Below are 16,860 nucleotides of genomic sequence, written 5' to 3'. Positions count from 1 at the left end.
CTTTAGGTTCCTCTAACACACAAGCCCAATGATCAACATACCATCCAGAGCCCAAGATCAAGCCCAAAGCCCAATAACTCAACTGGCGATGGCCGCAATCACCACCGAGGCCTCCTATGTCCTCATGGGCCCCCCATGGCGTCGCTGCATGGGCCACGAAGGCGACGCCTGTTGCTGTGACGAAGGCAGCACCGACAGGGGACGAGTTCCTGGATGTGATGGACACCAGCTTCAACAAGCCAGCGGTGTGGTCAGAGGGGAAGGCACTCATAGAGAACCTCACGTCGACGTTCGTGTCCTCAGGGGACCCCTGCCTCGACTTCTTCTTCCATGTGGTGCCCAACACGCCGGTGTCCTCTATGGCATCGCTCCTCGCCGGTGTGTGGGTGGCGACCGGGCCACTAGGCTCCACCTAGTTGCCAACCTCTGCGGTGCACGCGGGTCGAGCAAGTCCGACCACGAGGGCTTCTACCCTGCCACGCTTTGGCTCCACGCGCACCACCCGCATACCCTCGCGCTCAACACCGCCTCCGTCGCCGCGTTCGGATACCTCAAGGACCTCTCCAAGATGCTCCACTGCATCACACACATCGACGTGTCGATGAAGACACCCGGCAAGAAGGTGTGCCTTGCCACCGAGGGTGGCTTCATCGGCCGACGCCGCGTCCACTTCAACAGACGTAGGCCACGCTTCCACGCGCACAAATCACGCTCTGCGCACCAGCATGACAGAGGAGCACATCGTGGATAGCATGGAACGCAACAGGGGGCTCACAGCCGCGGTGGCGATGATGCGTCGGAGCAAGAGGGAGGAGACCGCAACCAGGGTGGTGGATGAAGGTGATAGGCTTCAGAGGCAATCATAGAGATGATTGTATCATACGTCTATGTTCATGTACTACCGAATAATGTGTTATTTCAAGAATGACTATAGTTTATATTGATTGGTAAGTATGTGACTTGTTCATGAAACTCTTTGTTTATTTCATAATGTTATTCTTAGTTGATCCCTGGTCGTATATCATTGTGATGATACATAAGACCAACATATGTATTGATTAATAATCACGTTTTATTGATCATAGGTATAGAGATACCATGTCAATAATATGAATATTTATATTAGAGAATATGATGTTGGATAGACCCATCTTGAGATACTGCTAGGATTGTTATTTATAATGTATCATCAGTTGTTATCTCAAATGATGTACCTGCAGGATCTTTAGACATGAGATCATCATTGATTCCCAGAATATGTAGTGGCATACTTTGAGGCTGCCAAACGCTATTCCATAACTGGGTAGTCATAAAGGTAGATTTCGGGTTTGTCATGAAACATGTCTTGGGGTATGAGTGATCAAGATGGAATTTGCCTCTCCTTGATAACAAGAGAGATATCTCTGGGCTTCTCGAGGTAGTTGGATTGAGAAAGTGTATGGCCATGCTAATATGATTAAAGAGTTAATCATGATGAATCCACTACTTGATCGAGTGAATGGTCGGGATATCACAAGGGTGGCATGTATCTCGCCTTGAGCTTGACTGGTATTGTGAGGCGAAAGGATCGGTGCATGTGTATATCAAGGTTCAACTAATATGATCTTTTATGTATACTCGGGGGTCAACATGTCTTGCTAGGGACTGCTATTGATTTCGGTCTGAAAAGGGATTCCGAGTCATAGATGTTTGTACATGAACCTAACGGGTCACACACTTAATGGGTTGGAACAAAACATGCGAATTGGATGAAAGTTCAGAATGAATGGCTCGAAGCTCGTAGGAAGCGACTAGAGAATCACATTAGTAGATAACTCTGGGCTAAGGGGAAAACCAAACTTTTTCAGGCTCTCAATGTAACCAATGATCTTGATCACATGATGACTAACTAGGCTACTTTCTGCTAACCTGCACATAAACAAGGACTTTGAGGTATTGAATCTCTCAGTCCTAGCTTGATTCTCAAACATGCCACAGAGTCCTATAATCATATTGTAAGCATCCATATTCTCATATTGCTTCTGAATCTTAGAGTTCATTGTGGCAAGCATGAGATAACCCATCAAGTGTATCATTAGTAGACTTCTCATAGGCCCACTTTTCAGCGGATATGGCACCCTCTTCTAGTTCAACAGGATAGCGGACCTCTAGAACATATTTATTTTTCTCTTACTTGAGAACAATTCTCATATTATGATATCAATCAATAAAGTTTGTTTCAAAAAGCTTCTCTTTTTCAAGAATCGATCGTAAGTTAAAATAGGAAGCATTACTAGCAGTAGGTGCCATAATCTACAACAAAAAATAAACATACAAATTCAGCACTATGTTTATGTGAATCTTCTATTAAACAATTTAACAAAAGATGCTCCACTATATGTTTTATAGCTGTTTTCCCTTTAACGACGTATAGTGTTCCAAGATCTATATTCATCTAAGTTCTATTGAGCTTTGGCATCACAGCTAGAAACCTAGTGACGCAGGAAAGCAACAACTTGTTAATCATATCTCTATATGACTCTTGTTTGTTGGGTGGTATCAAATGCCCTGGTGCCTAACACTACTCCAAAGCCTAAAACCATTTTGATAGCTTTGTTAAGTAAATCAACACTAATAACATAGTTAAAGGTACCCTAGTTTGGTCGACCTACCACACAACAGTCAAATTTTAACAGGTGCAACTATTGAAAGGACATTAATTACTCTTAATTTTTCTGAGAGAAACTACTTTATTATGATAACTATATCTATCACATATAAAACATGAAAGAGTAGTATGATAAGAACATAGAAATCATCACATATACTCAAATTAACTATGACATAGTATGACCCTTCCTATGGAGATCTCCATCGCCAAGCTTCATGTCCTTATAGCTATCATGCTTGAAGGTTCCATGATCATATACTAAGTTAATATATATAATAGCCAGCAATGAATTACATGATAATATAAGCATCACATGTCAACACGTAAGCCATTATACGATAACATGACAACCTTAAACTACAATTAACCATGATTCATAAGCCACGAGAATTACATACATGCATCACATACATAATAAGGCCATACTAGTCATATCATTTTCTGCAAAAATAAGTTAAGCATAGAATCAATTTCTAATGTCGTGATGTGAACATGTTACTATAACAATCTATGCGTGTACACTATGCAACGACAGGTTTTAGGGTAGCACCCTAAAAACCTCTCGAAAATACATAGATTGTATCTATGAGATCGCTACGAAAATCTCATCAAATTGATCATATCAAGTCGATTCTGAATCATTCATAATGCCTCAATTTTCACTGAATCAATCACATTGATCATCGCGTGAGATTTTTTGAAAACGATAACAACACACACAACCTTGATATGTTGTTCTTCCATCCATGTAGTGGCATGCACTGTTAGCCCAATGGTGATTTCAGTCGATAAGAGTAAGTCACACGCGCGGCCAGGTGAGAGAGCGAGCTAATATTTACATCAAACCATGTATCAACCGATCCATCACATAAACCTATCACAAGAACAATAAAGATCTAATCTATTACTACTACATATCATGATAAAAAACTATGCAAGTAGACTCTGATACCACTATTATGGAACGGATAGGCTACGCTAGGACAAATCAAAATTTCTCTATTGTGTTCAACCAGGAAACCATATGAGTAGGGGATCATGGATCATTATCGCTAAACACGTAGCATAGAGGAAGAAAAGTCGTGCGTGTCTACGTAGATGAAGTAGTTGATCTCGTCACGAACCGAGTGTCTCCTCCTAACGTCCTTGTCGCCGATCAACACCAAAGCAATGGCAATAGCTCCTCCACAGTATCCACACGTATAGGAATAGAATGTCGTACACTAATGTGCTAGCACCACGTCTAACTAGAGTTTCGTAGGGAGGTCAGGAGGAGGCGGCGGTCAGGATTTTAGAGTGGTAGAATCCCTATGTTCACAGCTCGTACCTACTCTTATATAGAGCACGGTAATAGACTTTTTATGTTAGTGGTTCATTATGACTCTAATTCCTCGTAAATCAAAATTCAATCAAACCCACGTATGAATCTAATCCGAATTGATGATTCCTCTAAGTATATCACCAACATAACTATTATCTGATTTAAATTACTAAGTTACCTCTAAACACTACCTAATCTTTCTAAATAACAAACTAGGGCGTGCTATAGTAACGCGTCGCTACAGCACCGTGGCTCTCCTTCTAATATAACCGTCCAGTTGTGGCTTTCAAAAAAAAAAAAAAAAAGAAGCTGAAACCATTTCAGTAGAGCCAGAGGCGGTGCAATTCCATAAATCAACTTCCATAATCATCCCATCGATGAAATTAAAACTCATCAGTTCACATCAAAACTATGGAGCTCACCTATGCTCCCTCCATTAATCCATTTGAATGGTTGCTGCCACAGCAAGCCTACGATGAGGCGCCACAGGCGACGGCCACCTTCTCCCGCCAGTGGATCAACACGGCGACGGCCACGTAGTGCGTGACGGCGCCGACGAGCACGAGCACGTGGAAGATCTGGTGGCTGTGTCCCACGACGTCGAACACGCCGGGGCGCCACTTCTCCGGCACGCGACTGACGTAGAACCAGGCGCCCGTGGCGTAGGCGAGCCCCATGGCCACCTCGAGCGCGAGCGCCAGGTAGCACGCGGCGTGGCCCCAGTTGAGCCACAGCGCGTGCAGCGCCGGCACGACGCCCGACAGGCCCATGGCGAGGAACAGCGCGGCGCGGAGGCGGCGGAAGCGAGGGGACGAGCAGGAAGGGGAGAGCAGCGCGGCGACGACGAGCGCGCCGAGTGCGGTGATGGCGGAGAGGTAGGCGACGCGCGCCGGCGGGTGGCAGAGGAAGGCGTAGTAGACTGGCGGCACGAAGGAGGCGACGATCATCACGGAGATGCCGGCGTAGTCGAGCTGCCAGAAGACGACGCTGGCGCGGCGCGAGTGGCACGCCAGCAGATGCGCCGTCGCGCTGATGGCCAGACACGACATTGCGCCCACCAGGAACACCATCCGCGGCCACCGTGGCACGCCTGACATCGCCGCTCCGGCGGCATGGCTCGGCAGGCCCTGCAGGCAAGCAATGCAAGTGGCGTCAGCTCATGACCACACTTCACTGCACACCATTTGGAACATATCTCTTTCACGACAATAACCGAACAATTTCCTACGAAATTCTTGTGGTTCAAAGAAGCTTGAATTTTATAGACAATTTGCAGAAATTTCAAAAGAAACAGTGACAATTCCGCGTAGGATTGGGGAAAAATTCTCACGTTCGGATCGCAGCTTTGGTGGCTCCTATTGTCAAACGGCCACAGCACAAAGTGAATCGACGACAAGATCACGAGTAAAAAGATCTTCGTCAAAGGATGTCAACAATCACTTGGTTTTGTCTGCTCATCACAAGTGAGTAATTACCATCCAAGTGGAGCAAAAATTGGCCAAGAAAAGCCTCTGCAGGTGTCATTGTCCCTCGAGATTATCATGGCATCTACCACTACTTCTCCGGTTTGCAATGTGAAGCGAACAAAGCCAAAGCCAAAGCCAAATGCATTACTTGCTGTGAACACACAATGCAGAGTACACAGCACAGTACTAGACATGGCTGAACGTTTGATTAATTCGTTGGGGTTGGTTGCCAACTTGCAATCCACCGAGAGGACTTGCATCGAATTGCATGAGTGGTTCTGCTCCTACACCTTTGAGCCATGCGAATGGATTGCAAACAGCAAAGTGCATATCTAGAAGTCTAGAACAAGCTTAGATTACTATCATACGGGCAAAGTGTTTTATTAGGAATCTAGGACAGAATTGCCCCAATAAATTTGGGGTATGTTTTGTTTAATGAAGCTCCCAGACTCATCTTAATCTACAGTACTAGGAATCTAGGATCAAGTGAGTCGAGTAGTGTTTGGTTGGTAGAACATGGTAGCCCTATGCGAGCACACGATCATCTCACAAATAAGGAGCTATTTTAGGAGTCACAGGGTAAGGATTTGAATTGGAATGCCTATCCCCAAACATGCCCTCGGGTCTGTGGACGTATGAGACCAACTCCAGCAGAAGCGGCATCCAGAGCGACATCCACATCCACGTGGGATGCGGGTCATGCTCGCCTCATATATGCGCTCTAACAGAATCGGCTTCGAGCTCTACAGTGATGCAGCGAGTACTCAGGGAGGAGAGAGGAGCGGCATATTTGCCGGAGGAAATGCTTGGTAGTAACACTGTGCGGGACCCACTCGGCAATAGCTCGGTGCTCCAACGAGTTTAGGTGGAGGGAGGGGGTGCGGTGGTAGAGGGAGAGAGGAGAGCACGGGGGAGGAGAGAGGAGAGCACGGGAAGGCCGGGTGAGGATGGGAGAAGCTTTACCGTGGGACGAGGAAGGTCGAGCGGGGGTCAAAGGGTCACAAGCGCGACAACGGCACACAGGTCTTATGGAGGGCTGCGCCAGAGGCAAGCCAGAGGAGGTTTGGCGCACGCAAAAGGTGGAGGAGGGCATGAGGGTGCTCACCGTGGCAACGACCGGGCGAGAGGAGCTCCGAGGAGGGGCGCGTCGAGCGACCAGGAGCACCCGTCGGAACTGAGGATGACGGCGGCGCCAAGGCTCAATTCGACCGGGAAATTTGAGAGTTTTGTGCAAGGATTGGCTCTAACGAAACCTTCCCGATGTGGATCGAGGCTCGCTGAGGTAGGATTCAGGGTGGAGGCGATGGATTTGGGCCGGCAGTGTTATGCGGTGATGTCGTGGCCTTCGTCAATTCGGACGCCCGTGGGTCCGCGCCTCTGGACGGTAGCGTGGCCTACTTCAGCATTGACGGTTGCGACGAATGCGTGCACGGCCACCGCAGCGAGTGCGCGCACGGCAAAAACTCAATTTTCTCCGGGACCGCCAGAGTGAAAGAAACGGTTAAAGGAAAAATAATTTAATATGGGAGAGAAGATAGGGTTTGATTTATAAGTATATACTAAAGATAGTTAGAAAGTATAGTAATAATGATAGTGAATATTATAATAATAATAATATAAGGTACGAAATTTTAAGTAGAGATGGCCTGAAATTCTCATAGCCACTTGTTGTGCACGCGTTTGCACTTTTGTAAATTGCAGAGCATCTCCATGGCTCCATATGTTCAGGTTCACAGTTTACTGCACATGAACAGCTTACACAGCTGCCCATGTCTCTTTCCTGCGGTGATGGCATGGGTCTTGATTAAACTACTCACTAGTGTAATCGAGTTCTGTATAAGTATCCTGCTGATGTCTTTATTTTTATTTAGATGTATACTAGAACGTATTTATATAAATGTATATGAACGTAAAAAAAAGTATCCTGCTAATGCAACCAGATTAGTCTAGTCATGTTATCTAGAACCATCGACTGATTGCTATAATCCGAGTCAAGTAATTAAGGGTTTCCTGGCATCTTTTGCATACGCAACACTTGATTCTTTTTCTGTTTCTGTAAGTTTTTGCATGCTCACATTAGCAAATAGGTTTAAAAATGCAGCATTCAAAATGATCCGAAGAGAATAGAGAGATCGTGGGTGTTGATAGTTTCTTACCGACCGATCACTGTCCCATGAAGAAGATGAAGCATTGGCCGATCTCACCACGAACCTGCGAGAGAAAAGGACGGCGCAGAATCAATGCGAGCTTCGCGTAAAGGCAAAAAAGCGGAGTACGAGGTCCGGTCGTCGCTTTGCTGAAACCGAATCAAGCTGATTTTTTTTTCTTTCTATTTGAGCATGCAGCCTGTATTTCCAAATCCGAGCACGCCAAACCGTTAATTTCAGATTTGGACACGGGCTAAAGGGCAAATAAAGGACTGCGGGCTGCTGGGCCAGTTAAATAGTGCTCAAATATGGAATTACTAGTTTAACGTGCTCAGATTTGAAAATACCAGGCTGCATGTGCTCAAATAGGGAAAAAAAATCGAGAATCCAAGCATATCATTGTTAAAAAAAAAAGGAAAAAGAATATCATGTATTCACTGGCGCCCCAAAAAATTCGGAATTTACACCAACCACAGCCGTCGCATGTGCAGATCGCTACCCCTACTCCAAATTTCGCCGACAAGGACAAAAGAAAATGGAGAGAGTAGGCCTAGCCCCCCACACACACCTGTGTCCTTCCCAACGGCCGTGGGGTACGCGAGCTTGCCAAATCTCTCCCGTGACCTCTTCTCGGACCAATAATTTGCCACCAATGTTATGTTACCAACCTAGAGTTTCCATTGTAAAATCTAGCTTGACGTTGCACTTGCATCACTACGATATGATATGTAACAGTAACGAGTTCAGGGTTTTTAAATTAGATGTACATAGCTTTTTTATAATCATAAATATTAAATAATAACAAGATTCAAAGTAGACAATTACCAATTAATATTCTTAGCAATCAAATTTGTTCAGCAAGACAGTAAACTAATAACTGCACAAATTATGTTATTGTTGTATTTTACTGTCTAAAGCTGTTACATTAACATCCAAATTTGCTGCATCAAACTATTAAAGCTATATGTGAGTCTATGTAGGGTTAAGGATGTATAGATGTATTATCGTTGTGCCACATGTACGACAGGAATTCGTCTGCATGTGGTTCTAAGCGGAGTAGGTGGGAAGAAAATTCCATGAGATCTGGTCTTATAGAAAGATCCCTTCTTATGCATGTTATGTGTTATTTTACTTTCTCTCAGTTACACGTGTCAGCTATTGGATTATGAAATGATGACATAGATCAGAATCTCATAAAAATCTTTCAGTAAAAGATCTAATAAAATTTCTGTCTGAGTAGGTGAGCCTTTATGTCTTGAGAGCCATCATCCATAGTGGACGGTAGTACAAACTATGCGTGAAAAAAATTGTCTATATTTTCTTTCCTTTTATAAACTACGATAATAAATACTGTACAAGCTAAAATGGTTTGACAGCAACTTTCTTAACATGAAAAATTAGTGGACCCTTGTAAGGTTTAAGCACAGAAGAACTATATATGCAAAAGAGAGGAAATTGAATCTTAACATTTGATTCTCAATCTATACGTGGCTCCTAACGCTATACGTCGGCCTCTGTGCCTATAGTGGCACCACAAAGAGGAAACCACAGTGGATGGTGGAAACAACACCGATGTTTTTTTTTTTGTGTGACATGTGACTACCAATACTAGTTAAGAGGTTTCCATAACAGCATTCCAAACATGCAGATTAGAACCTTTCAAGATTTAACCACGTAGTGCTCACGCAAAAGACAGCTACTATATTGAATTTTAACAACTGTTTCACATCATATGTCGACAATGCAAAGAACATCAATGGTAATGATCAATGTTACGGTCACCATAATACTACAATGTGTTACTTTATAGCTCCGGTGACATCACAAAAAACGCATCTGCAACAACATTTACAAGTTACGCGTGAACTAATCTGTCTCCAAGCCTTCGTTTGGATGGTTAGTAGAGGTGGTTGTATCACATATACGTATCCGCAACAATATTTACAAGTTACGCATAAACAAATCTGTCTCTAAGCCTTCATTTGGATGGTTAGTGAGGGTGGATATATCCCTGTCCAACATGAATCAAACCCAAGTTTGCTCCTCATGTGCTTTGTTAAGATAGGATTTTCTTTAAATGGTAGACGATATAGCATTAATATCGAGACGTAATGATGACTTTGTTGATCTCCAAACATTATGTGAGTGTGTTGTGGTGGTGTGAGCGTATTCGTATGCGTGTGTCTACGAATTATATCTTAAAAAATCTATCAACACGTGAACAAAATTTGTCTACGGGTGAATTTTTTTCCGTGTAATCCATGAGGATGTAAATACAAATAAGTTAAGGGGGCACCACAACAAATCCCTCACATGACCCTCTCAAGGTTCTAGCGCCCGGTAATCATGCAGAAATGAACTGAAAACAAGAGTCTTTTTTCATTCTACACTCTACAGTACAAGGTTAAAGAAGAATATCGCAGAAGTTTTGGAAATGCAGAAAAGGCAGGACGAGTTATGTGCAGCGTGTGCACGTACCTCATGATCCCCGGCGCGGCCTCGTCGGCGGCCTCCCTCGCCCCTCCGGCGACGGCGAGCGCCAGGAACAGTAGGAACCCTCCCAAATGCCTGCGGGAAGAAACAACCCGACTCGAGTCAATCAATCATCAACATCACGACACGAACAGCGAGCTGCAAGGGGATCGGGCGCGAGGAATCGATCGAGGGCACGCACGTCCAGACGTTGAGGGTCTCGTTGTGCCAGGCGAAGGCGCTGAGGAGGGCGTCGCGAATGGGCCACTCGGCGCGGTAGTGGCCGCGGATGTACTCGTTGTCCTTGAGGTACTCGGGCAGCTCCTCGTACCCCACCAGCCGCGGCCGACGCCGCGCCGCCGCCGCCGCGCCCGAACGCGCCATGGCCCCCTGTTTCTTGGCGGCGGGGCTCCGCTTCGTCGCCGCCGCCGTCGCGGTTCCCATGCGACCTGCGCGCGCGGTGGGTACCTCTGCGTCCGGCGTTCGCGGGGGTAAGCTGGAGCGCGCGGCGAGGGGTGGCAGGCAAATCTTGGCGGGGAGCGCGCGGGGGCCGGCAGGTGGGGGCAGGGGCACATGGATTTCCTCTGCCCGTCTTGTAAGGGAGAGAGAGGGACGTGCTCCCCTTGCTTGGATGAGCTGCCCCCACTGCGACACAGCAGCGTCATTAATCTCAGCCGTTAGATTACCGTGGATTTTACGATCGGGCGGTACCGGTTTCCCTTGTCTATTTAATTCCTTTTTGGTCGCTTTCCGTGTTTATTTTTCCTGTGTTACTTCTGTTTGGGGCCAAGGGTATTGTTCATATGTTTTCTACTTTACTTCACCAACGGGTGGTGATGTACAAATACAGGTTTGTTACAGCGTAAGCATATAAAACAAACCATCATAGCTCGATCTTTGATAGTAAAAGTCATCAAAGAAAGGTCCGGTGTGTGGGCTCAAAAACATACACTCTGGCTATCTCTAACACAGGAGGAAATTCACCGTACCAATCACTTTCTCTATCCCTATAGCGCTTTTGCCGACCACTTTTGCCGATCGGAGCTCTCTAACAGGAGTCTCCATCTAGTGCTACAGGAATACAGATGGATGTTGATGTCAGCAACTTTGCCGAAGGAAAAAGGATTCCACATTACTGTAGCTGCATATGACTGTTGATTCGATGAGAGATGGAAAGTAATGGTAGATAGAAAATAGAATAGCTATTAGAGATGGTTTAAATAGTGAATACTGTAATAGTATTAGGGAATGTTATAATAGTATTATACGAGATGAATTTTTAAATATCCGTTAGATATGGATTTTTAGAGTGCATTTTAATGCCTTCATATAGTCCAGTCAGGTATGTAGCTTGCAAAGCCCGCATCCTACCCCTGCGAGCCTCAACACTCATGAAATTGGTTATAGCGCTATTTTTTTATCTGCCTATTTTTCTTCTTTTACCAATGGAAAACACGTGAACCATCCAAATGAACAAGGTTTCACGTGTTTTCTTCAACCCCACCATAAAGTGGTGATATGCTTAAGTAACATTTATGAGTGACGCGTATGCGATACAATGTTGCGTGTGATATGTGTGACAGATAGATCCCTTATATAGCGTGGTTACGTAGCTCAGTTATGTCTGTTTGGAGAAACTAAGCCAATTTTTTTTTAAAGTTACCTGATGGAAAAAAGTCATTAGACGCGAGTTGTGATAATGAGTAGTATATAATAACATATACTGATACTTCAGGATTTTTTTAATTCTCAAGTATATATTTATTACTTGGAAGGGAATCTCTAAATGATTAAAAATTGCTTATAAATACTCAGGATATCTCATAAATAGGGAAGCTTATCTCAAGAACAGGAAAAAAGACTTAAGAGACTGTACGACGCCCTTTATATATGGAGAGCTTAAGGATCCTAAGGACAATTCGAGTCAAGTAGAGACAATTGGGCATAACTCATTAGAAGCAAAGACACAAGCCATCATCCACCCGTGGAAGCTATGTATTCACCAAATCTTTCGCAGTTATATCTTCTTCGACTACACGCAAGGAAGCTGCTCGACTAGGTTATGTCTATCTAGACTAGCAACGCACCCTATTATAACAGTTTTAGATATCAATACAAGACAAACAAGATGTAGAGCTATTAACCCAATGAAGGTCTGAACCTGTATAAAAATTCTTCTATGTGCCCACTGAATCGTCTACGTGAAACATCTCCTATTTCTTCAAAAAATTTGTAAGATCCACAATTCACCAATCATCGACAGCTGGCGCTGTCCGTGGGGATTATGACCAATGACGTCGAATCTTTGCCACACAACATGTCCTCGACTCAACCTAAGTCTATGTAACACCTAGTTTTAAACGAACAAAGCCAGGTACAACCATATGTATGCCATAATCAAGTTTCATATATGCATTACATCATTAATGTATTATCACAGTATTAAAATTACATTATCGATATAACTTATTATAAAAGAACCTGAGGATCTTTTCATATATGCATTACATCATTAATGTATTATCACAGTATTAAAATTACATTATTGATATAACTTATTATAAAAGGACCTGAGGGTCTAAAAGAAAAGCACAACATAAAGGTAAACTCCAGCGCCAGAGGGTCTTCCATCTTTCACAGGCGTCAACAGGGGGAACATCATCCTAGAACAAGAGCTCCGGGCTGAAGTCATCTCCATCGAAGGGTGCAGCTTTATTGACGGCTTCTGAACAACAGAAGAATGCAAGAAAGGGAGCAACGAGTGTGAGTACATAATGTACTCCGCAAGTGTAGAAAATTAAGATATGGGATTTAAGTCAAGAAAAGGTTAGACACTGGTTAACTGCACTAATCAACCTTAACCTATGACTCCAACAATAGGCATTCTATTTACTAAGTGTAAGGACACAACAAAATAAAAAGAATAGCTCATCGGATCCTATCCGACTACCAAACTCACCAGATATTCCATATCCAGCTACTAAAACTCACCAGGTAATACCATTATCTGGCTACCCAACCATCCATACCAGAACCCTGATCCCAACTAATTAAGAAGAAGTCCAAGACGCTCTTGACCATGAGTACGGCTGATCGATCAGTTTTATACTCTGTAGAGTTTGCACACTTTACCCACGAGTCGTGATTTCATCACCTGCATAACCAGGTGATAGTCTCCATGTTGCTGTACTGGCCAAGCACTTACACACTTCCTATGGTGTGTCGCTAGGAGATCATTACAAGGTCTTTACAAAGCTCCCACCAACCTATAAGCACCCACTGAGGTTTCACTGCTAACGGTGATGTAACGGTAATTACATCATTATAGAAGCCCCCCTCTAGTGCCACTCAACAGTTCATTGGTGCTCACAGAACTGGATGGGTGGCTAATTAATTGGCTAGGCCGTACCTATATATGCCTCATGGTTGCGTTGTTTAGCTGGGTTACATGCTTCAAGAATCGGTCCTTAGGATCCCACACAGGAACAAACACATTCGCCTTCTTACACTATCATCAATCCAACCATCCTGTTAGGATCCTATACCATGTTGCTACAAAAGATTATCACTCTTGATTCATATTGCATAATCATTAGTCACGTTTAATCTCATAACCCAACCATGACAGCAACTAGCATATCTAACCTTTATTTCCCATGACTTGATCAACAACGACAAGCATAATTAGACAATTGCTAGTAAACACTATTCATAGGTTTCCAATTTAGACAATCATGCAATATAGGATAAAAATCTAACATATAAACCCTAAAATAGGTGCAATATGTTTAAGGACACTTGCCTTCAACTGAGGGTTGCTTGAAGTCTTCGAAAGCTTGATCTTGTAGGTTCACAAACAGCTCACCTCTTGAACGGCACATAGGAAAAGCACATGTAAAGAAACTACTAAGAATAGTACACAAAACAGTAAAAAAAAAACTAGGTAAAAACCCTATAAAAATATTCTACACGTCACTACGAGAATTAGAGCGCAAAAATCACTCAACTCGGAGCTACGAACAAAAAGATATAAGATTTTGAAGGTAAAAGGGCTTCTTTGAAAATAAACTAAACTACATAGGTTAAACTGCAAAAAGGTAGGGGCTAAAAGCTTTTTTATAAAAGACCAGGGGGTTTATGCGCAAAATAGGGGCATACTGGGCTCAGTTGGCTGAGGTGGCAGGTTACGTGGCGCCACATGGTGCCACCTAGGATGCTAACTTGGATTATGAAGTGCTGACTCAGCAGAACGAAGGGGTATGCAACCATTCTAATCCTAATCGTTCAACAAAGATTGGACAGCTCCCAGAGCTCCACTGGCTTCTAGCTACCGCCGACGGCTTGGGACGACAGTGCTGCCGAGGACATCATCGGAGGATTGCTGGAGACTCTCAAACAAGGGCATCTGAGCACGGGTCTCGACAGAATCTACCGAAAAAGAAAGAGGAGTGCACGAGGATCATCACTGAGGGCTTGAGCAAGTCGACGAAGGCTTGGTGACGGAGGGAGGTGACGAGTGCAGCTGGAGGTCATCGGTGTGCGGTTGAGACGGTGTTTCAGCGGTGAAGAACCGTCGAGGAGTGTTGGGGTGGACACATTGGGGGCTCGTGGTTCTAGAGACGCCCTTGGTGAGGCAGGGCCAGCTCGGACATGGAGATCCCGTGTGGTGGAGCTTCTCGCTAGAGCTCGGGAAGAAGATGGGCGACACGACACAAGGGTAAGGGAGGGGCAAGAGCGAGTGAGGAGATCGTGGAAACTTGAGGTGGATCTCGAGGACAACATAAATAGCCTCGGGGCGAGGTGGAGTGGTCGGGCTTAAAGGAGAAACGGCCGGCGCTTCATGTCCATAATTGCCGGTGGTTACCGCATCGATTCGGGAATTAGAGAGGAATAAAGAGGGGGAAATGGTTGGGGTGCCTTAATGGGGTTTGATGCCTCAATTTCAGCCGTTTCAGGAGGGAGAGAACGCACAAGGAGGCATGGAGCACTGGTCGCCACTAAGGGGCTTATCGTGTTGAGGGCCACCCTAATGACCATGAGGCCACAGGTCCTAACTTGGGTCAAGCACTTGTCGCCACTGAGGGACTTGTCAGACCAAAAGTTATCATGAGCATAGAAACCTAACTTGCGAGCGACTACGCCATGGAACAAAAGCAAGCCACTCGCACAAAGTCAAAGGTATAGACGCTCATACAATCGCGACCACAAGGCCATGGGTCTCAATTTGGGTCAAACGTAGGTTGCCACCGAGGGGCTTGTCGTGCTGAGGGCCACCCTAATGACCACAAGGCCACATGCCCCAAATCAGGTCAGGCGATGGTCACCGCCGAGGGCTTGTCGTGCTATGCCATCTCAAGCGCTTAGAACCTAACTCGCGAGCAGTGCAACGTGATCCCCCCATGCATAGCAAGGACTCCTAATCTACTAGCTACCCGAGCACAGGAAAAACTTGCTTAAATAACAGTTCCTCTCATTACAATGCAACCCCCTGGGCCACACCCAGGGGCTGATGCTAACTTTTTGATCAGTACATACGGGACCCAAAAACATGTGGCAGGGATCAAACCGAACAGTCCAAAAAAGAGAACAAATGGCAGACATATATAGGTTAGCCTGACCTCGAAGCTCCTCTGTGGTCCTCGTCGCGTCGGTGAAGCCTTCAGAGACAGCCGTGATAAGGTCAATGTCTAGAAAATACTCTTGGACAGAGGCCAAGGCAAGGCAGGTGCTGGTGGCTCCAACATCCAGCAAGTGGTCACCCACCGTCACGCAAAGCCTGTCCTTGATATCACGGGCCTCCTTGGAGGCCACCAAAAACCAGTTAATATGACCGGTCATAGTGTTCCTATGTGTTGGGAGAACCTTAATGCCGGCGGACCAAAGCAACGAGTCAAATGGGGTAAAAGCCTAGCTAAGGCGATCAAAGAACTTTTCGCGTTGCTCAAGATTCTCCCTTACCATATGCGCCTAGTCCCTCCACACCATGAGGAGTTCATCCCGAAAGTGACTGAGGCGATCGTAAAACTATTCTCGCTGCTGGTCGTTCTCCCTAGTCATTTGTGCCAGGTCCCGTCATACCATAAGCAGCTCCTCCCGACAAGCTGGTCGACAAAAAGGAAAAGAGCCATGCAGGAGTCAGCTGGTCAAAGTCTTACACGGCTAGCCTAAGACTACACGTAGCTCGGACGGTAGGACCAACGTACCTTGGAGATTGCCCTGCAGACTAGCTTGCTCGACCGCAAAACCCCAGTCACACTCAGCCACCACCTTTCGAGTATGCTGGTCGCCGAAGTCATCAGTGAGCATGATCGAGGGCACACTGCAAGTAGAGGGGCCGGTCGGCTCTAGCCACGCTTCGTTTATGGGCGTGGTCGGGGGCTCAGAGTGAGCACCAGGTTTGGACATGTCGTGGATTCTACAACCACAGCGGCGACAAAAGCTTATCAAAAAACAAAAGGCATCATCCAGATATATTACAAAACCAGAGTTACTACCCAGTTCTTACTCCTCGGTGGTCTCCACCCTAAAAATGGACTCTATGAAATTTACAGCCCCTTAGCACTCCTGTTGCAGCTTCTCCTCGGCCTCGGGTTTGGTGGCCGCAACTCCCTCCCGAATGATGTACGGATCGAAGTTGGGGTCACGACTGTGGTAGCACTGGAGGATGTACCTTGTAGTCTCCCTCACTGCCTCCGCCACGTCCTCCGCGGCACTCGCCGCCAGGATACCTGGGAGCTTAGAAAACCTCTCTGAGAGAACCTTAGTGGCATGGGCCCAGGACAGGGTTGTGTGTCGTGACTGCGG

The 16,860-nt window shown here is 45.4% G+C and overlaps 1 protein-coding gene across 1 annotated transcript; it reads right to left on the bottom strand.

The window, feature by feature from the left end:
- Positions 1-4,308: 4,308 nt before the first annotated feature.
- LOC133918491 (heptahelical transmembrane protein ADIPOR2-like) lies at positions 4,309-10,634 on the bottom strand. The gene is made up of 4 exons (XM_062362386.1): positions 10,259-10,634; positions 10,063-10,152; positions 7,594-7,648; positions 4,309-5,098 (listed from the first exon to the last, which is right to left on the bottom strand). The coding sequence occupies exons 1-4, from the start codon at positions 10,498-10,500 to the stop codon at positions 4,442-4,444; spliced, it is 1,044 nt and encodes a 347-aa protein (XP_062218370.1). The 5' UTR covers positions 10,501-10,634; the 3' UTR covers positions 4,309-4,441.
- Positions 10,635-16,860: the final 6,226 nt, after the last annotated feature.

Source organism: Phragmites australis, chromosome 5 (assembly GCF_958298935.1).
Source record: "Phragmites australis chromosome 5, lpPhrAust1.1, whole genome shotgun sequence".
NCBI lineage: Eukaryota > Viridiplantae > Streptophyta > Magnoliopsida > Poales > Poaceae > Phragmites > Phragmites australis.
Note: the sequence above shows the minus strand (reverse complement) of the source record. Positions and strands in the feature narration are given on the sequence as shown.